Source organism: Oreochromis niloticus, linkage group LG7, assembly GCF_001858045.2.
Source record: "Oreochromis niloticus isolate F11D_XX linkage group LG7, O_niloticus_UMD_NMBU, whole genome shotgun sequence".
Classification (NCBI taxonomy): domain Eukaryota; kingdom Metazoa; phylum Chordata; class Actinopteri; order Cichliformes; family Cichlidae; genus Oreochromis; species Oreochromis niloticus.
The window spans coordinates 20,384,205-20,408,006 of NC_031972.2; the positions used below are offsets into that span (position 1 = coordinate 20,384,205).

The 23,802-nt window shown below is 40.3% G+C and overlaps 2 protein-coding genes across 6 annotated transcripts; one reads left to right on the forward strand and one right to left on the reverse strand.

Annotated features, from left to right (window-relative positions):
• Nucleotides 1-61: 61 nt before the first annotated feature.
• LOC100708428 (endoplasmic reticulum chaperone BiP) lies at nt 62-3,574 on the reverse strand. Its single transcript, XM_019361053.2, has 9 exons — nt 3,416-3,574; nt 2,772-2,920; nt 2,455-2,686; nt 2,215-2,352; nt 2,012-2,124; nt 1,518-1,908; nt 1,182-1,419; nt 925-1,092; nt 62-786 (listed from the first exon to the last, which is right to left on the reverse strand). Exons 2-9 carry the CDS (start codon nt 2,888-2,890, stop codon nt 224-226), a joined length of 1,962 nt encoding a protein of 653 aa, XP_019216598.1. The 5' UTR covers nt 2,891-2,920; nt 3,416-3,574; the 3' UTR covers nt 62-223.
• A 2,422-nt stretch (nt 3,575-5,996) lies between these two features.
• On the forward strand, nt 5,997-23,659 carry golga2 (golgin A2). 5 transcript variants are annotated; one of them, XM_005470347.3, is made up of 28 exons: nt 5,997-6,127; nt 7,323-7,457; nt 9,458-9,526; nt 10,289-10,444; nt 10,759-10,805; nt 10,930-10,993; nt 11,477-11,536; nt 12,109-12,189; nt 12,778-12,816; nt 12,947-13,009; nt 13,358-13,451; nt 13,599-13,705; nt 13,875-13,933; nt 14,097-14,238; nt 14,405-14,494; nt 14,669-14,776; nt 15,005-15,092; nt 15,436-15,578; nt 15,764-15,982; nt 16,274-16,387; nt 16,502-16,726; nt 17,302-17,401; nt 18,474-18,565; nt 18,733-18,967; nt 19,134-19,295; nt 19,382-19,488; nt 19,750-19,942; nt 20,267-23,659. In XM_005470347.3, the coding sequence occupies exons 1-28, from the start codon at nt 6,080-6,082 to the stop codon at nt 20,527-20,529; spliced, it is 3,303 nt and encodes a 1,100-aa protein (XP_005470404.1). In that variant the 5' UTR covers nt 5,997-6,079; the 3' UTR covers nt 20,530-23,659. The 5 variants fall into 5 exon arrangements, with proteins under 5 accessions (XP_005470404.1, XP_005470406.1, XP_025764737.1 ...); XM_005470349.3 differs by lacking the exon at nt 12,109-12,189; XM_025908952.1 differs by lacking the exon at nt 10,289-10,444.
• The last annotated feature ends 143 nt before the right edge of the window (nt 23,660-23,802 follow it).

Here is a 23,802-nt window from a genome sequence, read left to right on the forward strand (position 1 = left end):
AGCAACAAGCCTCATATCCAGGCTGACAAATATCTCCGCCTTCCAGCGAAGAGAACACGTCTCACACACTGAAACTTGTTTTAAAGTCTTTCAGGAAATTCAGTATGGTCACTTGTTATTGTCAGCCCCTTCCCGACCACTCCTCTCACAATTTGAGTCCCATCAGTCCAATATGTACACCAACATGCCAGAGGGCCAAGGAGCGACAAGACTTCAGACCTGCCTACAACTCATCCTTCTCATCTTGCTCACTGCCCTCTGGTGGAGGACCACCTGCACTACCGTAGAGCTTGCTGATAATGGGCTGAACCACCTCCTCAAGCTCCTTCTTCTTGGCCTGGAAGTCATCCAGGTCAGCATCTTGGTGGGACTCCAACCACTCAATCTTCTCCTCCACTGCCTTCTCAATGGACTCCTTATCGTCATCTGACAGCTTGCCACCAAGCTTCTCCTTGTCACCAATCTGGTTCTTCAGGGAGTATGCGTAGCTCTCCAGCTCATTGCGAGCATCGATTCGCTCCTTCAGCTTCTTATCTTCGTCAGCAAAGCGTTCGGCGTCGTTCACCATGCGTTCGATGTCCTCGGGCGTTAGCCGGTTCTGGTCATTTGTGATTGTGATCTTGTTCTTGTTGCCTGTGCCCTTGTCCTCAGCAGTGACACGCAGAATGCCGTTGACATCAATCTCAAAGGTGACTTCAATCTGAGGTACACCGCGAGGAGCAGGGGGGATGCCAGTCAGGTCGAAGGTACCCAGGAGATGGTTGTCTTTGGTCAAAGGACGCTCACCTAAGAAGAGAGAGAGAAAAAAAGTCAACAATTAGACTTGTGGAACATTTCATTTCACTGTCACGTGTTTCTTGTCATTGGATTCTTTGTATGAAAAGACTATTTGGCAACTTTAAAGATTAATATCCAAACTATTACCTTCATAAACTTTGATGGTGACAGTAGGCTGGTTATCAGAAGCTGTAGAAAAGATCTGGGCTTTTTTGGTGGGCACCACAGTGTTCCTGGGGATCAGTTTGGTCATTACTCCTCCAACAGTCTCAATACCAAGGGTCAGGGGGCACACATCCAGAAGAACCACATCACCTGCAAGTGAATGAAAAGGTTTAGTAAACGAGATCGCATTTGAAAGCTCAACCCTGTTTCATAAAATACTTCTAAAAGTGATGACTCACCAGTGTCCTCCTCTCCAGAAAGCACGCCAGCCTGCACAGCAGCTCCGTATGCCACAGCCTCATCAGGGTTGATGCCTCTAGATGGCTCTTTGCCATTGAAGAACTCCTTCACCAGCTGCTGGATTTTGGGGATACGGGTGGAGCCTCCAACCAGGACAATCTCATCAATGTCAGACTTCTTCAAGTCAGAATCTTCCAGCACCTTCTGTACAGGCTTCATGGTGGAACGGAACAGGTCCTGGGTTTTGAAGAACACACAGGTTAAAAAACCTTGGTCAACCATTTCTCCAATTGGGTTTAATACGCAATATTTTCAGAACCAAATTAATATCTTACCATGTTCAGTTCCTCAAACTTGGCACGAGTCAGGGTCTCAGAGAAGTCCTCTCCCTCAAAGAAAGACTCGATCTCAATGCGGGCTTGGTGCTGGGCAGACAGCGCCCTCTTGGCCTTCTCGACCTCACGACGCAGCTTCTGCACAGCACGGTTGTCTTTGCGCACATCTTTGCCAGTCTTCTTCTTGTACAGCTTGATGAAGTGCTCCATGACACGCTGGTCAAAGTCCTCACCTCCCAGATGAGTGTCACCGTTGGTGGCCACCACTTCGAACACACCGTTGTCAATGGTCAGAAGAGAGACATCAAAGGTGCCACCGCCCAGATCGAACACAAGAATGTTCTTCTCTCCGTCCTTCTTGTCCAGGCCATAAGCAATAGCAGCAGCAGTTCTAAAGAATACAATGAGAGTTTATTGTTAGAAGGGAGGGCAGAGATATTTTTTTGACAGTTTCAAATTGCAGATGATCAAATTCATTTTGACTGGATGCTTACGGCTCATTGATGATTCGCATAACATTCAGACCAGCAATGGTACCAGCATCCTTAGTGGCCTGGCGCTGGGCATCATTAAAGTAGGCGGGGACAGTGACCACAGCATGTGTGACCTGAGGAAAAAGGATAAAGTTAGATTTGATGATACACCATTTAATTAAGATTAGCTTTTTCACTGATTTACAATCTCTGACTTTTTGTACCTTCTTGCCCAGGTAAGCCTCAGCAGTCTCCTTCATCTTAGTTAGCACCATAGCAGAGACCTCCTCAGGAGCAAAGGTCTTCATCTGGCCACCACCAATGTCAACCTGGATATGGGGCTTGCTCTTCTTCTCAGTAACCTTCATAGGAATACACACCAATATTAATTTAACAAGAATTTCACTCAAACATGACCCAAAGAATCAACTACTACAAGTTTTACTTTCAGTTTAGAAGCTCACCTTGAAGGGCAGGTACTTGATGTCCTGCTGCACAGAAGGATCACCCCAAGTGCGACCAATGAGCCTCTTGGCATCAAAGATGGTGTTCTCAGGGTTAGAGGTCAGCTGATTCTTGGCAGCATCACCAATCAGACGCTCACCTTCACTGGTGAAGGCCACATAGGAGGGGGTGATTCGGTTTCCCTGGTCATTGGCAATAATCTCCACGCGTCCATTCTTGAACACTCCAACACTGCAAGAAAACAGTTTGAATTTAGTCTGAATGCCATTTTATTCCATGGTGGTATCATGTCACTATAAGAGCTTGACGTGATTACCATGAGTATGTGGTCCCCAGATCAATCCCAACCACAGTCCCCACGTTGTCCTTCTTGTCTTCATCGTCGGCGGCAAACACTGTGCCGACCACCAGCATCACAACCCAGAACAGCTTCATCTTTGTTTGTACTTATATCTACAAGCGGATCTGCAGAAAAGAAATACAATGTAACACATTAGATGGGTTCAGCCTCCCAAGTGCGCTAGCCAGAAACTAACGGTACTGCGTAATGTCACTTGCTGAGCTTGCAGACCCATGGCAGACTAAAAGTTGGTCTTGGCGAATAAATATAACAGGAAAATATGAATTATCGATAAAATAAGTTGGATCACCAGTCAATCACCGTCATGACCACCACCACCCCCCCGCCAATTCGCCGGTATCTTGCTAACTACGCTACCATGCCTAGCAGACATGCAGGGGGAAACCACCATGCTAGAACATTCCAAACTACATCCTGTTTATTATATTTAGGTTACAGAGTCTGTACAGTTCATTCAGACGACAGTAGTGTAGTTACATTTCAGCTGGTTTATTGGTCAATATTGACCTTAACCGGTTTTACCTTAATAAAACATTTTGCAGAAAATGGAAAATACCGCGATGCTTCATTATCATATTCATATTAACGTTTATACATACCTTAACAGAAGTTCAACCAATGAATTAACGGCCTTTGAGTTTCCTCTACCGGTAAAAGACGCTTGGAGCAACCTGTATATCTTTTGTCTCTTTCAAATCCTTACTTGTGTAGAATGATGCTGTACGAAATGTGGTCTCTCCATATATAAGCCGTCACTTCTTTCCCGTCGTGGAGGCTCGCGATTGGCTGAGCTGTTGCTCGTTGGAACACGCTGATTGGTTTCATTCAGCACGCTGGCCGCCGCTGATTTGCACACATCAGGTTGAAGAGACGTCACCGTATGTGTCCACTGCGCCGACGCTGATTGGCTGTCTGTCAAGGGCAATCCTGAACACAGTTGGTGCAGCGACATGCCACTCTCAATGCCGGGGGAGAGGTGGATGCATTTCTCGCATTTCATACATTTACAGATTTTTGCTGCAATAATTTTTTTTTGCAATGGCCCACCAAGTGTTTGATTTGTAATCTTAATTTTGCGGTTTTAAGGCGTGTCATTACGAGGAGATAGTGATGCAATTGTGAGACGTAATGACTAACTGCTATGAGTATGAAAATCCAAATCCTTTGTGTGATTGTGATGAATCTGACAGGAAATCTTGTACCAGGTGAACTGGGTTGTCTGGGTGTTTCCTCAGTGAATGTACAAGTCTTAGCTAAAGACTACAGATACATGTGATCACACTGATTTCAGTTTGGTTGAAATCTTTTGCACACATAAGAAGGTAACATAAACTGGCACATTCAGTTGGGTTTCAGTTCAATCAACAAGACAAATATTTGCTTAAAAAGTCAAGGTAGCTGACTGCCATTGTCAAGATATGATCCTTGGCAAATGTGCCAATATATACCAGCCAAAGTACAAGGCTATGATATGGGTATTTTAAAAACACTAACTAATTGCAAGAATTTTCTAAAATCCAAAATCATTACATGGATAGAATTGAACTGATCTGCTTTCTCCTACTGTGATTTATCTGAATTCTTCTATTAACACTGATATATTTCCAGAAGGTTCCTGAACTAAACCGGTTGTACTGTCAGGAAGAATATAGAAAAGTCATAAAATTATAAAATATCAGTGTAGCAGTTAAGTTTTGTCTATTTCTTTTATTTATTTATTTACATAGTTTCCCATAAAAACCATAAACATTTCTATGTCTAGATTTGGAAACCTCTTACTTAGTGGCCTCCAATTCTGATTACGTTTTATGGGAGAATAACAAGTGAACATCAGATTTCAGTGTTTCATCTTTTTCTTTATTGTCTTAAAGTAATGCAAAGTATTTTATTATTATTTTATTTTGAAGCCCTTTTCAGACTTTGCAGGGATTTCTACAGAAAATTTTATTATTCTATTCAAAGGATACCCTCATTTTAAAGCTAATGCTGATGAATTGAAAAGCATATTGTTACGGAGAAGCCTCCAGTTCCTGTTAGTAGAATTCCTTATATTTTATTCAAGAAAATCTAAAAGATGCGTTTATATTGTTTATAAGGTCCTTCTAATGTTACTGTCAGGCAGTTTACTATTTGTGTCATTTATATCTGCTTTCTTTGTGTTACAAACAAAAGCAAAACTAACCTGTAAACTTGAAAGACAATGATGACTCATTAAGACTAAAACCACACAGGGCAGTGAAACAAACCTGATGGAAAATTCTGGGTTTAATGTGTCATTTTCTTTGTATACAATTGAACTTTTTACTTGGACTTTTAAATCTAGTAAAAAGAGTTGGATATCATAGTTAACACTAGGAGGAGCCATGTTGCTAAATCAAGGAGGAAGTGATCAGTAAGGCCTTCATACAGGTTATTACAATGTAAGGACTACTAGCATTGGTTTCGCCTTGTGTTTGTTGTATGGAAACCCCTTTCTGATATGCTTTCTATTAATATGAATTAATAGATTGACATTTTGTAGAGTTTTTTTTTTCTCATATTTTTTTATAAAATGTTTGAATGTCCCTTAAGGAGCCTGGAGAATTATTCTTGAAGAGTATGACAAGAAGAGGAAGGAAGAGTATGACTTGAAGAGGAATGACAAGAAATCTGCCTCAGAGCGTTCTGACTGTGTGAAAGAATAAAGGTGGTCATTCCAAAGAGACTTCCAAGCTTGTTTGTACAGAATTGTTAGAATTTCCCTTATATACCTTATTTTCTTTTGTGTAAGGGAGGATCAAGATTTTTTCCACAGTACTACACTTCATTACACCTGTGGTAAATTTACATATTACAAAAAGAAAGTGAAAAAAGTCATTTTTTAAAACATAAAATAAGACAGTACTGTACGGTACATTTCTGTGTAATAAATGTAACCTACAAAATAATAGGCTATATTTATCTTAATTATAGAGAAACACAAAGGTAAAGTAGCAACAACTACAGACAATGAAAGCAGCCGACAACCACATAGCAAAGGTGTTAATACATTTTTTCCTAAACTCTGTCGAAAATAATACTTTATATATTTCATATAACAAAAGAAAGAAAACATGGTTCAGGCTAATTTATGTGAGGTTGTAAGCTCACGGCCATAGACGGTATAAAGATGTTTTATGCTATGTCGAGGGCACAGCTTGAGCTCTGCGCCACCTACTGGCTTAGACGCGTATGAGCGCCAAGCTGATGACGTGGTTCGCTCAGTTGACCACCAGAGCAGCAGGATGGCCGACCAGAGTAGGCAAATAAAACTCGCTGCAGCTAAGAAAAAGGTAAAGTATTTTACAAGTAACGCAGTTACATAGCGCGAAAAGTGTAGTTCCCACTTTATGTACACAAGTCTGTGTTAACTCTGTTTTCTTGTCTTTTCGTTATGTATATTTTTTACGGGGCAAGGGTGTTGTCATTACACGTCGCCCGAGTTCTGCACTGTCGCTTGTCCGACCTCCTCCGCTCCTCTCGCGGCTCTGTTGCGTAGGAGAGACCGATGTTTCATCGGGGCCTCTGCTGATAGCATTAACTTTCCCAGATTATGTAGACTATTTTTAGTTAGTAGAGACACGCATACTATCCCACGCTGTTTATGTACTCGCAGATTAACTTGCACCACTTGCTTGGCCGCTTTACTTGACTTTCCAGCTGACATTTAAATGTAGTTAAAGCCTAACGTGCTAACCCAGGCAAGTTAACGTTAGCAAGCTAGCTAACTAGCTGATGAATATATGGCTACGTGTGTGTCTAAGGAATGTCGCACAGCAGCCTGCCAGCTTTTTGTGTTATCTGCAGAATTTAATTTCATAAGAAAATGTCTAACAAACGGTAGTTTTAAAACACAGCACTCATTGAGCTTGTAAGCTACCCCTGTAGCACAGTTAGCTGGATGGACTGACGGGGGGTGTTTTGACAGCTGACACCCCTCTTCCCTGTCCTGCTGTGTGCTTTGGCTTGGTGTCTTTTTCGGCTAGTCAGAAAGATGGCCTTATCAGATTCAAGAAGTGACTCGCCAGCATTTTTTGCTGGCCCACAAGCTTCACGACTGAGTGGTCGTGGTGACATGTCATTTTGCTGCTATTTAGCTTTACTGTTAAAAAAAAAAAAAGCCCCAGCAGTTCCCCTTAGACAGCTGTTAGAGCGTTCTGGTATGCTTTAACCGTCATATGCATATCATACGCAGGTTATCATTGTTTAGCACAACTTACTAACTTCATCCGTTTGAAGCCGGATCTTTCTGCTAGCTGGTGCATTGTTTTGGAATTGGAGCACTGAATTCGAATTTTATTACCTCATTCATTCAGCTTGTTAAGACGCTCGAGATGTTGAGTGTAATTTGTTTGAAATAATATCTATAGTTTGGGACAGTTGCAGAGTCCTGGTACTATATGTGTAAGACGTGACAAATAAATATATATTAGTAGACATTGTTCATGTGCACACGTTTATGGGTTTCTTCTCTCATTTCCTACTCAGCTGAAGGAATTTCAACAGAAGAGCTCCCCTGCTAGTGTAGGAGGAGAAAAAGGAGGAGCAGCCAAGAAGAAGAGAAAGGTGAAGGGATCCAGCCAACTTGATGCACCTTCACCAGACAGAAACTCTCCAGACAATGTAAGCATAACAGTTTGCCTTATTGTTGTTGTTGTTGTTGTCGTCAAATGACATCCTCTTTTTGTGCTTGGTAGATGGTCATTTCATGATTTGTTCTCTCAAGTTGAAGGGTGTTGTATTTGTGTGTTTGGCTGAAGAACATATATGTGTGTGTGTGTGTATACATATATATATATATATATATATATATATGAGATAGATAGATAGAATACTTTTTTTCTTTTTTTTTTTGCCAATTATTATCTACAGCAGAGTAGAAGTATTTACACCTCTTTGGGGCGCTGATGACAGACATGTTTACCTAAGAAGGGCGTTGCACATGAGACAGTGTTTTTTAAGCCCCTGACCACAACTGTGGCTTTTACATATTGCAATATGTAGCATAAGGTAAGAATTTCAAGAACTAATATATAATTTCATGAGATGGTATAAATAACAGTCCAGATGAGTTTATAATAGTAATATAATGTAGTTCGGTTGACTTGAATATACATAGGATTGTCCACTTAGCCCACTACAGCGTCAGCATTGTCTCCTTCATTTTGAAAGAATGCCGTCCTGTATTATATTTCCATGTTGACTAAGACTGTTGTGATGATTCCTTGATGTCATTCAGTGTCTTAGGTTGTGGATATATAGCAGTCCTTGTTCTGTTGCACAAATGAGCAGCATTCCAACTAGAACCTGGAGCAGTCTGTGCATGATGAACTGGCTGACTACTATCACCAGCTGCAGTCCAAGCTGCTGGAGTCGCAGCCAGTTTGACTAGATAGACAGCTGAATATAGTCTGTCATTTGTCTCAAAACACTTACTATTTCCAGTACCTTCAATACCACAATATATATGCTGATGTTTAATAATTTATCCAAAAAAGCACTGGTGTAGCAACTTATGTGCATATCAAAAACTCACTTTCCTCTACCCCTGTCAGTTGCTGCCGCAGAAACACTATAATGAACACGTTATGTCATCTGATTGTTTCAGCACTCAGGTTCATCAGCTTTTTGTTATAGAACGTTTAATAGGAATAATCATAAAATTACATTGATTAAAAAATGATAGGCTTTCAAGTCTCCTCTCCCAAGAATCCCTCTGTGAATATCAGCTAGTTCTCTACTCTATGCTACTGCTTTAAGTTTATCCTGCACTTTAGTAGCACTCTTTATAGCTGATTAATAGTAATTAATTCCTGATCTTCAAAGCAGTGACTCATTAGTCAGATGTTCATCCATCAGTCCATTAATTTCTTCTGTATATTCGAAGTTGAGCTGAGGTGGCAGCTGGGTATTCAAATTTCCTATTTCTCTGTGATTTGTTTCTGATTTTCATTACTCACTTGTTTTTCACCACATTTGTACTTGTTTGAGTAGAAAACATAATAAATGTGCTAACAAGACCATTGCTTTAATATTTGTTCTGGTGATTTTAAAAAAAGTACTGGGACAAATTGTGTGCAGCAAGTAACACAATCACATTCTTTGAGCTCTCTTGACAGTCTAACAAGTTTTGGATTTTTTAAGAAAACATTTTTGGTATTTAATGTCATTTTGATTACTAATGTGGAACACCATCTTCTGCTGTGGCCTGTTTTCAAAGCTATCTAATCAAATTAAAAGTACCCATGAGAATACGTGTAGCACTTTCAGACAGCAGTTGCGCATGTGACACGAGTCTGCTCAACGACATTTGACCTGCATTTGGATACATTCGTGAGACAGCTGTCACCCTGCTTCTCGCTATTAGCAGAAACTCCAGTCTTCAGCATGCTTTCATACACTTCACATAAAAAACTGAGTTGAACAAAAGTTGCGTTTTGCTTTTGCCTTTCTAAATAAATAAAAGAGTCCATACAAGTCCAGTCCACGTTTACTGCCCTCTTGCATACTTCTAGACCTCCTCCTTGTAGACATGGCTTCTGTGTGCTTGTTTGTTTACCACTCTGTCACTTTCTGAAATTTTCTCTCCCTTTTCCAATCTCTTTCTCCTCCTTTTCCTGTAGTTTGACAGTTTTCTAAAAGCACTTAGTCAAAGCAATGGAATAGTCCTCCCTCATTATGGCAACTGTCAGGTGAGCCTCTGCCCCTGGCTTTTTTTTCATTGTTTCCTCCTGACTGTTTTTAATCGTTCTCTGCACCCCTCTGTTGTTGATGTTATTTTTTCGGTGTTTAATATTTTACCCTGCTTCTCTATTCTTACCTTCCTTCTACTGCAACTTTTTCATTATGTCATGTTGAGCTGGAAGCATGAAAAAGAATTGTTATTGGTTTTAAATATATATCAGTTTATCACAGCATTATTGGTGATCTTTAAATAATATTGAGTTGCTTTGAACAAATAGTTTCCAGATTCTTGCTAGTTGCAGGTTTGTGATGTCAATATCTGTGTGTCATGCTGGTGTGTGTGTCGTGTCTCTTTATGCGGCAGATTATTGCTTGCACTGGATCAAAGCCACTGAACACTGAAGCTTTATTTTGCCAAAACTGCATATAGTGTTAATATAGAATAGACTTGGAGCTGACATGGTGCAGATATTTCAGAGTCTCCCATTGGTGGGATCAGTGGCACTGGGGCACCAGTACAGGAACTTCATTTTCAATGGAACACCTTAATTACTGCTAGAAAGGTGTTTCTATTCATTTTTTACAGTGTAATTTCCTCTTGTCAGTTCTGTACTCATCTAGATGTAGAAATGAAAGTTAACAGTACAAATTTGGTTAGAACACTAATCTGCTGATTTTTGTGCGTGTGTTGTGGTCTCTTTGCAGCTCAAACTGCTACTTCTCTGTACATTTAAACCAGTGTGTGCATTTTTGTGTATGTGTCGCCTCAGACCTTCGCTGACATGGAGGCCATGGGGTCTTCAGTTCAGTCTTCAGCTCAGCTGCTGGAGGAGCCAAACAGCGAGTCTGATTACATCTCACCTGTGTCTAACCCCGCTAGCGCTAACACTGCTACTAACTCTGAGTCTGTCGATCACAACACTGAGGTGTGTCTCTCCTATGTTTCTCTTTCCTTCTCTGTCTTGAAAAATATATTTTGTCCTGTCATTGTTGCGCCACACTGGCCATAAAACTGCATTGTCATTCTAAGCATCAGTGTGAACAGTTCCTTTTTCATTTGCTGTATTTTTATTAATTTATACATGTTATAATAGGAACAACAGTTTCAGCACAGGCCATTTGTGTAACTTTTTTATTATTTTTTTTCCTCTCTTTATCAAATGTGCTTACTGTCTACCTTTTATCTATATTTATCACTTATGCACTCTCTTTTCTGCTTTCAATTTTTGTCTCCCTGCAGGATTACCCTGATACCAACGGCAATGAGAATTCAATGGAGGAAAATAGGTGGGTTCTGTCATAGAATCGTGATTACATAGCTATGTATCTGTAATTAAAGAGAAGATTCATGTAAATGGTTCATGTAAGCTACTGAGTGTTTGTTGATGTGCGTGTCCATGTCATCTTGCAGGCCGCTGTCTTCCACAGAGAGCCTGCGACAGCTCTCGCAGCAACTGAACGGCTTGGTCTCTGAGGTACACACACTTCTTTCATAGTGTTAGGCTTTTAACAATAACACACTACCGCCACTGATGTGCCGTTTTAATCAGGGAGTGTTGCATCTATTCTGGGTAGGAATGCACTGGAAGCATTTTCAGTTTCGCCAGTCATTCCCAGTGGTCTGAAGCACACTGACAGCATCAACTGGTGCACTAAAACAGTTTGATAGATCTTCTTTTAATTTTAATTTTGTTAGGTCAGCAGCAAACCACAAACGTTGCTTGTTCTCTGGTTTCTAAGACAGTTTCTAGTGAATTCTTGTCATGTTATTACTAAAGCGCTGTTTCCCCACATTGTGATGAAGTAGCTGTCCTACCGTGGATAACAAATCAAGTTTCCCCTATGAATGGCAACAGAAATGGTGCCACAGTTTCCCTGATGGTGCTTATTTACCTTAAAACATCAGATATTTTTCTGTGTGGGAAGCACATTAATGTCTGCCTTCATGTGTCTTTTAGTCGTCTGCTGCATATGTGAATGGAGATGGCGCACCTTCTCTGAGTGAGCGAGAACTGGAGGTAAGAAGAAGAAAAAAAATTTTTTGTTGAGTTTTTGACATTTCAAGCCTGAGTTACAAGTCACCTAACTCAAACAGTAGTATCCCAATGCCATGTAAGTGGAACAAATGAGTTTTCAAGATTAATGAAGGTATTCTAATAACCCTTCCCCCCCTCTTATATAACTGGTAAGTCATCTTTATGGTGAGGAGTATAGTAGAAGTTCAGATATCCAACAATATTGTTGCACAGACTTTGTATGAAGGAGCAGGTCTTACAAATGACACCTTAATAGGTTTGTATGAATGCTCCTCTCCTTCTCAACTGGCTGCATTAATCAGTTTAATAGCCATCACTTTTTATTTAATTATTTGATCCACTTCTCATTATTAGTAGAACATTTTGCACTACTTGTCATGGTGCTATTTTTGCCTCCATGTTAATAATTCACATTTAAATTTTCTCCTCCTCCTCCCCCCATGTGTTCTTTGTTTGACTTTTTCCACTGCACTTTATTCCTCTCTTTTGTTTTCTTTCTTTTCTTTTTTTTTCTTTTCCCTTTCCTTACCCGGATGCATGTGTGCACGTGATAGAGTCGAAACCAGGAGCTGGCAGTCGCCCTGGAATCCAGCAACCTAACAAACTCTCAGCTCACTACCAAGCTAGGCCAGCTGGTAAGAAGCTGTGTGTATGCATAATCATGTGCACATCTTTATGTGATTGCAGTAACACTCGTCTCCTTCTGCCCCTAATCACTCTTATCAGTGCATGCATTTTAATGCATTCTTCATGTCATCTTGAGTAACCATAACCTTTAACAAAAAAAAAAAAAAAAAAAATCATGGTTGGCATGGTTTCAGTGGTATTTATTTATTTATTTTTTTGTTTTCGTTAGCTTAACTAAAATTTCTTCAGAGAATTAACAACGGCAGCATGATTGATCCTTTCTGTGCACCTTTTGACCAGAGCAGTCATAACCTGATAGTAGATGCAGGATTGTACGGCATTTTGAGTTTAGCAATCTAACCAGAGCTCCAAGCTTTAAAACAACATGAAAGATTAACAAAACATTAATAACAGAATAGGTTTACTATTTTAGTGCTCGGTGCTATTATTGTCCTGCCTGGCATGCACATGAGGTCTGTGCCAGAATTTTGGTTACGTTTTATAGGCTAACACTGAGTAGCACTGATGTGATTATTATAAGTGTGTATATAATAGACCTTTCCCCAACTTAAATATATATCCTGTTGGTCTGTCAGACACAGCAATCTCAGGAGCTTACAGATCAGCTACAAAAGGTATTTTTTTTCTCTCCTTTTCACACTCTCTTTTTACCTTCTATTTGTTTCTGTGTAATTCTTTATTTCTTTGTTATTGTAATGTTTTGCTCTTGGTTATTCATGAACTTTATGTTTTTTCTTTCTTCAGGAGCGAAAAGAATTTGAACAGAGATTTTCAAAAGAGCAGGGTGCCATGCGGGAGCAATTACAGGTACATTCACTTACACGAATGCATAAATTTAATTTATTTAATTTAATTTAATTTATTTGTCACTTAATAGTGTCATTGTATTGCAGTGTAATGTAGCAGTGGATAATGTCAGAGTGCACGGAGTTGCCCTTGTATAAAATGTTATCCAACAACATACACTGCCCTTTTTAACACTTCCTACATTGTTAACTAACTCTGACAAGAGTAAATGATGTACTGTGTTTAATTACTCTGAGAAATTAGAATTTTCTGTATGTTTTATTAATCAGGCCTTGTTTGTGAAGTCAGCTGACAATATCTAGTCTTATATGAAGAATGGTGCTCTTTGTTCGTATGTCCTCTTCCAAGGTTCATATCCAGACCATTGGCATACTCGTAGCTGAGAAATCTGAGCTACAAACAGCACTACAATACACACAACAGGCTGCACGGCAAAAAACAGGTGTGTGTGTGTTTGCAGTGGGGGGATTTTATTTTTTTTTAAATAATAAACTTGGCGATGGCTTATCGCTGCAGCAGTTAACAGTGTGTGTCTGTGCCTCTTTCTCCTTGTGTGTGTGTGTGTGTGTGTGTGTGCGTGCATGTTAAGCTGAGGCAGAGGAACTGAATAACCGTCTGCAATCAACAAGGCAGAGAGTGTCAGAACTTGAAAGAACTCTCTCTTCTGTCTCATCGCAGCAGAAACAGTTTGAAAAGGTAACAGTCAATCCAGTAATCACTTGCATATAAGTAATGCAAATGCAAATAACTGAACTTGTAAGAAGGCAGTGTTACCCAATTTAGCTGATTGCATGAATTGTCTGTGCTGTTGTTTTTAATAGGTTTCTGTGATGTCTTGCTGAGTCTTTATTTTTTTTGTCCTCAGCACAACAAAGAGCTTGAAAAGGAAAGAGACAATCTGAGATTGGAGGTGTTTAGACTAAAGTAAGTCATTTTATCCTAACTTGCCTGAGGAAATTTTTCTATATGGTCTTTGTATTTTGAATGCTTTGATTCTTTGTAATGGAAGAGTTGGCTTGAACAGGTTTCCCAAGTCTTGTCTGGATATGGTGAGTTTAAAATAAACACTGAATTTGTTTGTTCACAGCAATTTGAGCGAGGAGTCGAAGCAGCAGAGCTCGGAGCTGTCAGAGCAGATAAAACTGAGTACACAAGAAAATGCCGCAATGAAGTTGGAGGTAGAAGATCTTCGCAAGAGGCTCGAGATAACTGACCTCATGTTACAGCAGGTGTGTTGAATTCCAGGCAAACACCGTTCATTCACATATGAATTCATCTTTCTCCTACTACTTGCTGGAAGTAGTGGAACAACTCGAGAGTCAATGTCTAGGAGGCCAGTTTTTTGAATATTGGATGGCCGCCAGTAATTCTAGTTTTCCTACTAATTTCTTCCAGTGTTCAAGTCAGTCAGATCCTACCAGTGCCAGCCAGCAGGTTCAGTTACTGCTGGAAGAGAAGCAGCAGCTGGAGGCGCACAATCACCAGGTTTACATGGACCTTTGTCTTAGCATTGGCTTCTGTGTTTGACTGCTAGCTGCTGTCTGTGTTAATATTAAATGTCTTTTGTACCTATTCCATTAATGATTAAGTAATATATAAAAGTAAAAAAAGAAGAAGACTTAATTATTATTTTTTTTATTTACATTTGTGATGATGTAGCTTATGGAGTCCATTACCCAGCTGAAGACAGAAAGGGATTGTTATGCAGTGCAGATCCAGGAAGAAGGTCGTGTGTGGAAGGACAAAACTGAACAACTGCTAACACAGGTACAGTAACATCAGCATGGGTTATGGTTTCACTATAGCTTTAAATAAAGAACGAAAATGGTAGTGCTGCTTCTTTTGTGTGTGTGTGTGTGTGTGTGTGTGTGTGTGTGTGTGTGTGTGTGTGTGTGTGGTGGGGGGGGGGGTTGGGTTGGGTTGGGTTGTTTTTTTGTTTTGTTTTTGTTTTTCTTTGACACACAGCAATTAGGCTTTAAATCTGTGTGTGTCAAGGTTTCTCTGGTGGCAGAAGAGAGGGATAGAAACATCAACCGGGTGCAAGAACTGGAGGCCAGCATTGCAGAGTTAAGAAATGCTGCAGGTGAGTAGTGCACTCAACCCTCATCTACTGCCTCTTCCTTTTCCTCATTAGATTTTCTCCCTTCTTGATGTGGCAAAGATCAAGAAACACAAAAGTCAGAAGGAGAGCAGATGGGGCCGCACTAAGTGATCTGCAGTTTTGGGATTAACATTAGCCCCATTTTGTGTTTGTCAGGTCTTCCTGCTTATAACCTTGTAAAATATTATTTTAATGTTTAGTTTAGCATATATGTTGAAAGCATATCAAATATAGCATTCAAAGTACTGGCCATATGTGACACAGCTGCAGTATTTGTGTTTAGTAGAATGAGAAATCTTAATAAATGGTGTTTTTTCTCTTCTAGCATTATTATCCCAGGAGAAAGAAGCTCAGCATGGCACAGAGCCTCAGTCCTCAGGACCATCAGAAAATGAGGTGGCTTTACAGGAGGCCCTTAATGCCCTACAACAAGAGAAAGATGCCATTACATCACAGTATCAGGCACAGGTGTGCTTCACATTGTTTTCTCCAAACATTTTAATGGGTTAATGTGACTCATATATAGTTTCATATACACTTAAAAGAAGCACATATTGATTTTTCCCTTTCTGGATGTTTCAAAGAGAGTTGGTGCTTTCGTTGCACCTCTTACATTTGAAGTGTGTTAATCATCCTCTGTAATACTTCCACAGCTGAGGGACAACGAGCAGCTGAGCCGTATGTGTGCAGAGCAGGAGTCGCGTCTGGGGGAGCTGGAGCGTCAGGTGGAGAGCCAAACCCAGGAGGCTGAGGACCGCCGACGCATGTTAGAGGATGTTCAGTCAGACAAGGCCACTATTAGCCGTGCTCTCACCCAGAACCGAACACTGAAGGACCAGCTGGCTGAGCTACAGAACGGTTTTGTCAAACTGGTGAGGCTGAAAATCTTACTATCTCTTTATTTTTAGATGACACACTCCATTACCACTATAACTGCCTTATTTTTGCACCACAGTTCTTAGAATTCTACCCTTCTGCTGGTCTTTCATTTCATAATTTCCTTTTTTTCTTTCTTTGAATTTATGCTCTCATAATCCGTTTTGGGGTTTTTTTTTGTTTTTTTTGAAACAGAGCTTTGTTTTGTTAAGTATCTGATTGACCTCAGTGGTGCTTGACACGTCTGTCTTTAAACCGAAATTCCTGTTACTCCTTCATTCCAACAGACGAATGAGAACATGGAGTTGACTACAGCCATCCAATCAGAACAACATGTGAAAAAGGAGCTTGCACGCAGAATGGGTGAATTGCAAGAGGAGTTGCACAACGTCAAGGAGCAGGTGAGGTCACGCACAGCACTCCCCTAAAGCAAACACAGATGAAAAGTCAGCTGAATATGCACGCACTTGCTGTTTGTCTTCATGCTTTGTCCGCCTTTATTTTCTTGCCTCCAGCTTGAGCTGAAATGCACAGAAGCTCAGGGTCTGATGGAGCAGAGGGATCAGGTAGCGGCACATCTCCAGCAGTACTGTGCTGGCTACCAGGCCCTGGTCTCAGAGAGGGAACAGCTCCACCAACAGTATCTGCAGCAGAGTCAGCTAATGGACCGACTACAGCACAATGAAAGCAATGGCCGTGCACAGCTGGAGATGAGTCACAATCAGCTTAAACAAGCCCATGTATGTATATAAGCCTTTTTAATATATACATCTGTGACCAGTCTGTGTAGATGGTGTTGTGATTCTAGAATTCAGTACAATGTAAATTACAATATAGAACATAAAGTATGTTCATATTCATCCTGTCAGCTGAACTGCTGCGGTAAATCTGTCAGGCCTGATAGCTCTGAGGGGGATTGGGACACTTTGCAGCAGTTCGCTTGACCATCCTGTTTAATGCTTCAGGGTGTTGCTCCTTCTCGGGTTTCCTAACTTAATGGATTCAGCACTTAAGATAGGCCAATTCTGTTACCTCTGTACATGCCGTGACAGAGAGAAAGTGGTGTGGAAAGGCAGAGCTGGTATTGGTGTTTTTATACTGCAGAAAATACGTATTGAAATGATTTCAGATTAAGGCATTTTTATGGATAGAGAAATTGATAATTTTGACATGAGTGTTTTTAATATGATCCATTCTATACTGGCCATCTTTAAGGAAAACTGCAGTCTGCAGTTTTTATTGTATATTAATAGTTTTTCCTTAACACCCTCAAAAACACACTCTAATTGTTTTCTGTTACTGTTTCTTCCTGCAGGAGCATCTGGAACAGTTAGTCAGAGACAATGAGCAGCTGAAAGCTGAGGTGAAAGAGCTGCTCAACAGCTCTGCTCTTATGACATCACCCAGAGACCAAGGTAAGCTCTCTGTTACTGACGTGTTTGCACTCTCTGCCTTGTTTTTCTTTTGGTGAGAGATTTCCTGCAATTTTAAAAAAAATTATCTCTAAAGTTATAATAGTATTACGGAGCCCCTCTGATGACATGGTCCAAAAAATAAATAAATTGTGGCCACAAAATACTACTTCGTGGGCATGAAATGGGTATAATGTGCCCACGAAATACTTATTTGTGCCCACGACATACTATTTCGAGGGCACGAAATAGGTATAACGTGCGCACAAAATGCTAATTTGTGGGCACGAAACACTTGACCGATAACCGTGATCCTTCCCAGGCCCTTGCAGTTGGTTCACAATAAAATCTATCCGGGTGTCCAGGTCGTACTTACGTCTGTAAAGCAACTGGGCTCTTAATATCCTGTTTAAATGTGTCTCCGTAATAATGGTTCCTTGCATTGCCAGGCTTTTCAAAATGCATTTGTAGCTCATTCCCAGCCTAAAATAAAACTCAATCATACTGTCTCTGTCCATGGTGTATAGGTTTAGCCTACTCTTATGCTTATGTCTCTATACAGCTGTCCAGGAGTTGTATCAATATGATGTGCGCACGTTATCTATTTCGTTGCCACAAATGCGTAATTCGTTGCCACGTTATACCCAATTCGTGCCCACAAATTAGCATTTCTTGCGCACGTTATACCTATTTCGTGCCCTCGAAATAGTATTTCGTGGGCACAAATAAGTATTTCGTGGGCACGTTATACTATTTCGAGGGCACGAAGTAGTATTTTGTGGCAACAATTTATTTATTTTTTGGACCATGTCATCAGAGGGCTCCGTATAGTATAGTGGCTTTATCCTGTCTCTTTTTAAATAACAGTGTCACAGTTTCTTGATTTGAAGCAGGTAATATGTTGTTACAGCAGAAACTGCAGATTAAGGCTAAACTGTTCAAAATGAAGAAGTGCAGGCTTTTTGTGTACTAGCACCAAAAACGGAAAGCATTAAGTGCTGCTGCACAGTGTGTTTCATTAGTGCGAGAGGTTTTTAATAAATGAAAAAACAGTTGTATGTGTCATATCATTTAGGAGATGGAGTGGAAAGCCAGTCCCTGCAAGAAAGTCCAACAAAGTCTTCCCCCATAGTTATTCCAGAGGATTTTGAGAGCCAGAAAGAGATGGTAAAGAGATGTTTTCAGCTCATGCAAATGTTCTGTTTTTCTTTTGTTTACCGTCTTTTTTTTTTTTTTCTTTTTTTTAATATTACATCTTTGTCTAAAGTTCATATTTTTATGTCCAGTCCTATTCTATGGTGAATTATATGGTTTAATTTCGTGTTGTCTTGCAGGAGGATTTTATTCGTGGAGCTCTGGCTCAGCTGGAGGCAGAGAGGGACGAGGCTAGAAGGCAACTGGAGGAGGAGCGCAGGCTTCACATAGCAGCCCGGCACCAGGCCAGCGTCACCCTCAGTCTGGAGCAGCAGCGCCACAGCCAAACACCTGTTAATGACCACGAGCACGAGCACGGTCACGGTCACAGTCACGGTCAACACAGTCACTGTGAGCACAGCCATGAGCATTCAGGTCAGAAGCATTAGTGTTTGTGCAAGCTTGCAGATCTTTCTACAACTATAAAAGACTTAAATTCTCTGGAGAGTAACAAGTGTGTGTGCCAGTTTACTCTTTTACTCTTGTTTATTTTTGTGTCATGTAAACACTTTTTCCCCCCTTTCTGTTATTGCTTGAACAGAAGGAGGAGTGCCGGTGGAAGTTCATCAGGCCCTGCAAGCTGCAATGGAGAAGCTGCAGCAGCGTTTCACATCCCTCATGCAAGAGAAAGCAGACCTGAAGGAGAGGGTGGAGGAACTGGAGCACCGCTGCATCCAGCTGTCTGGAGAGACTGACACAATAGGTGAGTGTTTATAGGTTGTTCTTAGTCCTGTTTCATATGTAATCATTTGGTCCTCATATTTATTTCTATTATGTATATTTTTCCAGGCGAGTATATCGCCCTGTACCAGAGTCAGCGGGCTATTATGAAACAGAAGCATCAAGAGAAAGAGCAATACATCAGCATGCTGGCCCAAGACAAGGAGGAGATGAAGGTACTGATGTCTTTTAATGCAGAAGGAGTGTCACAATAATAACTTTTATGCAATATCAATAATAACAAAAGACATGACATGACGAAATATGCAGGTGCCTAAGTTTTTGAAGATTGTTTGCACAGACAAAAGTCTTTCTCCCTAAGAACACTTTTCTCTCTCACATCTTAAAATTTCACCTGGTCATCACTAAAAAAGTGTGCCATACTTAACAAGATTGTTCTCCTCTCTGTCAACCATTGTATCCCTTCTGCCCAATAGGCAAAGCTGGCTGAGCTGCAGGATCTTGTGATGAGGCTGGTAGCTGAGAGGAATGACTGGTACAACCGCTACACTGGAGCTGTAGCCGGCATGTGCACAGTAAACCCTGACCTGCTTCCTGTTGGACAGGAACACACTCACCCAGACCACCAAGCACACACGCACACAGAGCTTCATGCGGCCACTGGAGCAGGTAAGCAAAACCAGTTATGCTAATCATGATTGTTTTACAGCAGGTGGATTTTAAAGCCCAAATATAAACATACCCACACTTCCACACAACCCCACAGGTAAGTGAGTTTGATCCTGTCTATTGTGTTGGGATATTTGTGTGTACAGTGAAGCTTATTTTAAACTCATAGTCCTGGAAGACTTTATCCACTGATGTGTGAGTCTGAAAGGCAGAAAGGGTGGTGCTTTAGCGCTTCAAGTGTTCTGCCTCCTTTTTTTAAATGTATTTTAATTCATATTTTCAGTAACATCACTGTTCTGTACCTTTTTGTTTTCTCTGCTGCAGAAGCAATGGAGGACATCCCTCTGTCAGAACCTGCCGCTGGTCTGGAAGCTTCCTCATCCCAGATGCTGTTGACTGGCCAGACTGACTCCAAGCCCCTGGTGCCTAAAGAGGACGCCACAGCCCAGCAAATCATGCAGCTGCTTCAGGAGATCCAGAACCCTCAAGGAGCTCAAAGATCACCCCCCTTTCTGGGAGAGAACCCCTGCATCCCCTTCTTTTACCGGCCTGACGAACAGGACGAAGTAAAGATCCTGGTGGTGTGAGATGTGGGTGTGACTGAGTAGGTGTGTGTGTAAACATGAGAAATGTTGGACTTGTGTTGAAGTGTGGGAAATATTAAACCCTACAGTTTACCACGTTTGTAGCTTACTGATGATCTTCTCAAACACTTCACAATATCGGAAATCTTACATGACTGGTCGAAGATGCACGAATGTCTTTGACCCAGTTACATTAAAACACCCACCCCCGTTCCGCGTGTCAGCACTACTGTGTGTGAGGCTTAATTGAGAGGATTTTGTATTTGCTGTTTGTCTTTATGTTCTTGTTGTCCCTGATGCTTTTCCCAGCGAGGAAGTGGTCAGTATTCCTAAATGCAATCTGATTTTTTTTTTTTCACCTCAGTTTTGAATTCCCATCTCACACATTTGTGCAATAAATGGGGCCGTATATCCTGTCCCCTCGCTGATAGAGTACTGAAAGAGCTGTCAAGTATTAACAGCCTGTTTGTGTGCAACTTTATTCAAGTGCAAATGTCAGTTTAAATCCACTGTACACATGCCAAAAAACAAAACAAAAAAAGAGAGCGAGCGAGCATCACATTTGAATGTAATAACCTCAATATTAACCTGTATGTGTGTTTAATGTGAAGTGAGGAGAGGGGATGCAGAAAGAGCATATCAGGTTGGGTAACTAATGAGTGTGGAGTGAGATATAAGGTGAAGTTAAGTGAGTGAAAGGGGTTTAGTGCACATAAAAGCTTTTAAACTGTAGGTGGTGTTCAGTTTTGAAGTCAAGAGCTCGCTACGTTACATAATTCAGGAAGATGGAGGTGGATGTTGCTGATTGGTACTGTTCTTTTTCCTCCAGACACTGAAAATAAGTCATGTTTGTACATTGTAAAATGTTAGTATTTGTGATTTATTTTATTTTATTTTTTTTTCCTTATGTTTTGTCCTGTTAGAGTAAAAAGTCATCACCTTTATAGGGCATAGGGCATAGATGGATTTTAGAGACCCATGAAGTTAAGCAGTTACTCAGTTATAAAGGCATTGAAGTCATCTTCTCCAAACTGTCGCATGGATAAAGTAAATATAAACATAAACATTAGTGGTTGCGGTGCTGTGCTGCTGCTGACTGCTTTTCACATTATTTCTGTGTTATTTTACTTCATCTTTGCAGTTATTGCAATTTTTGGGGAAGTTGCTCATAGTTTAATGTCTATACCTGCAGCTAAACATCATCTTTGTTCCTCAAATCAGGTAATCTGGTGCTCTGGGGTATTTGGCTGACCTCATCACAGACTCGGTCACTCATGTCTCATTTCATCTTATCCCTAACTACGCCTTTGCTGTCACGGGGTCTTTAAGTTTCCAAACAAATCGACACTAAAAACATGAGCCCGATCTTCTCTGTTACGTTTTCGTGTAGTTCTACATATCAGTGATGAATTGATGCACATCTTTAACAACTGGACTGTGTGAGTATGCGTATGTGTGAAATCCAAACTGTTTTCCTCCTCAGCCAAAATTGCATCTGTTGTGCTTTTTTTTTGTTTTGTTTTTTTTGTTTGTTTGTTTGTTTGTTTTGGGGGTTGTTTTGTTTTTGTTTGTTTGTTTTTTTTTGTAGAGTTCTATCAGATTATATAAGTATGATTGCACTAAAACTGTACATAGCTTCTCGTTTATCCCACCTCTGCTCCGGCTGCTGGTCGGACAGATGTGTTTCTAACAAGAGAGAGGATCCTATGAAGCTTCATGCCACATGCTGAGGATTCTGCTAAATTGAGTGTTGATGGAGGTGTGACGAGACACAGTCTAGCCAGATTAAACGAATGAGATATTAAATTATTTCTGTAGGTAAGGGACCATTTAGATTTTGAGAAAAGATATTCCTCTTTTTAAAAATTAAGAGAATAAAGTAGGACTGATTTGTTATAGTTGGTAGTTGTATTGGCTACAGAACACTTGAATAAATCTCCTTTGGGCATTAAAAGTCAAGACATTGGGGAAAACTCCCAACATCAGGGCTGAAATTCAAGTTTCTCTGTCTAGCTTTAAGAGAGATTGGAGACTATATTGATTGAATTGTGAAATTGCATCCATTTATAATTAATAATTCAAATTACCACAGCTGATTTCTTTCCCTTTCTTTCACTTAGACCAAATTTAGGCAACTTCTGTTTTTTGTGTGTGTGTTTTTTTTACTTTTAATGCGCAAGATAAGGGGTCACTGCAAGGCCATGTCCAAAAAATGAATTCATTGAGACTACTTCTGCAAAAGTTTGTATGCATACATGTTTGTCTCTGAATTTTGAGATCTTCTTGTGCTTTAAAGGGCATGTTCATTAAATTATTAGTCGCGCACTTGATATTTATCGCTAAAATTTATTGGGCAGAAAGCAGTTTGGTATTTTAGGCATATTATACAACGTCAGATGGGACTGTGTCGTAGTTGTATGTACTCAGTGTTGGTTTCTTTACAGAGAAAGTAAACAGCACCTTCCCTAAACCTCCGCACTTTGCCATAAAAAGGTGTTTTTGAGTAAAATTACTCCATCATTCTTCCCTGTTTCTTAGCAATCAGTCCCTTTTTTCTTTTCTTTTTTTTTGTCTTTTTGCTTTTAGCCAGGGGTAAGACCAAGAGATAAATCTACATTAGGTGTTTTGGGATTTTCTGGGGCATGTAAAATAATAACAGCTGTGTGGATTTCTGAGGTTTTCTAATTCCCTTTCAAATGCGTGATTGAAACATGGCAATGAGGAAGAATTTCTTGTCTCTACTGTATAAGAGGTGGTGTATATACTGTACCTGTGTAACATATTGTATATTCATTATGCCTGGTGTATGAGGTGGGGGGAAGCTGCTCTGCCGTATTTACTGGCAGCTTGTATTGTATGCGTGCTAGTCCAGAGTTGGGGTTTTGGAGGTTACTGACTGGCTGTGATTCAGTACAAAGATTGACAAAGAGAAAATATTTTATTTATTTGAAAAATAAGTTAGCATCTCAACTAATCAGTTTTAATGTAAATTCGAAGTGACTGTAGGATGAAAATGAAGGATCACTGAGAGAACTGATTTGTATGAGTGCTGCTTCTGACAGAAGCCTTCTGATTTATTTTTTCCTTGAGTAATATTTCTCCCCTTCTCCTGAATAAAGCTGATTGAAAAACGGTTTGTCTTGATTTTATTTATTTATTTATTTTAAAGAAAACTCAACTTACAGAAACTACGACCTGCTGCCATCATAATAGGATAAGTATCATCACTAATAACAGCTACTGTTTCTCTGTGCTTCTATGATTCTGTTGAGCCTT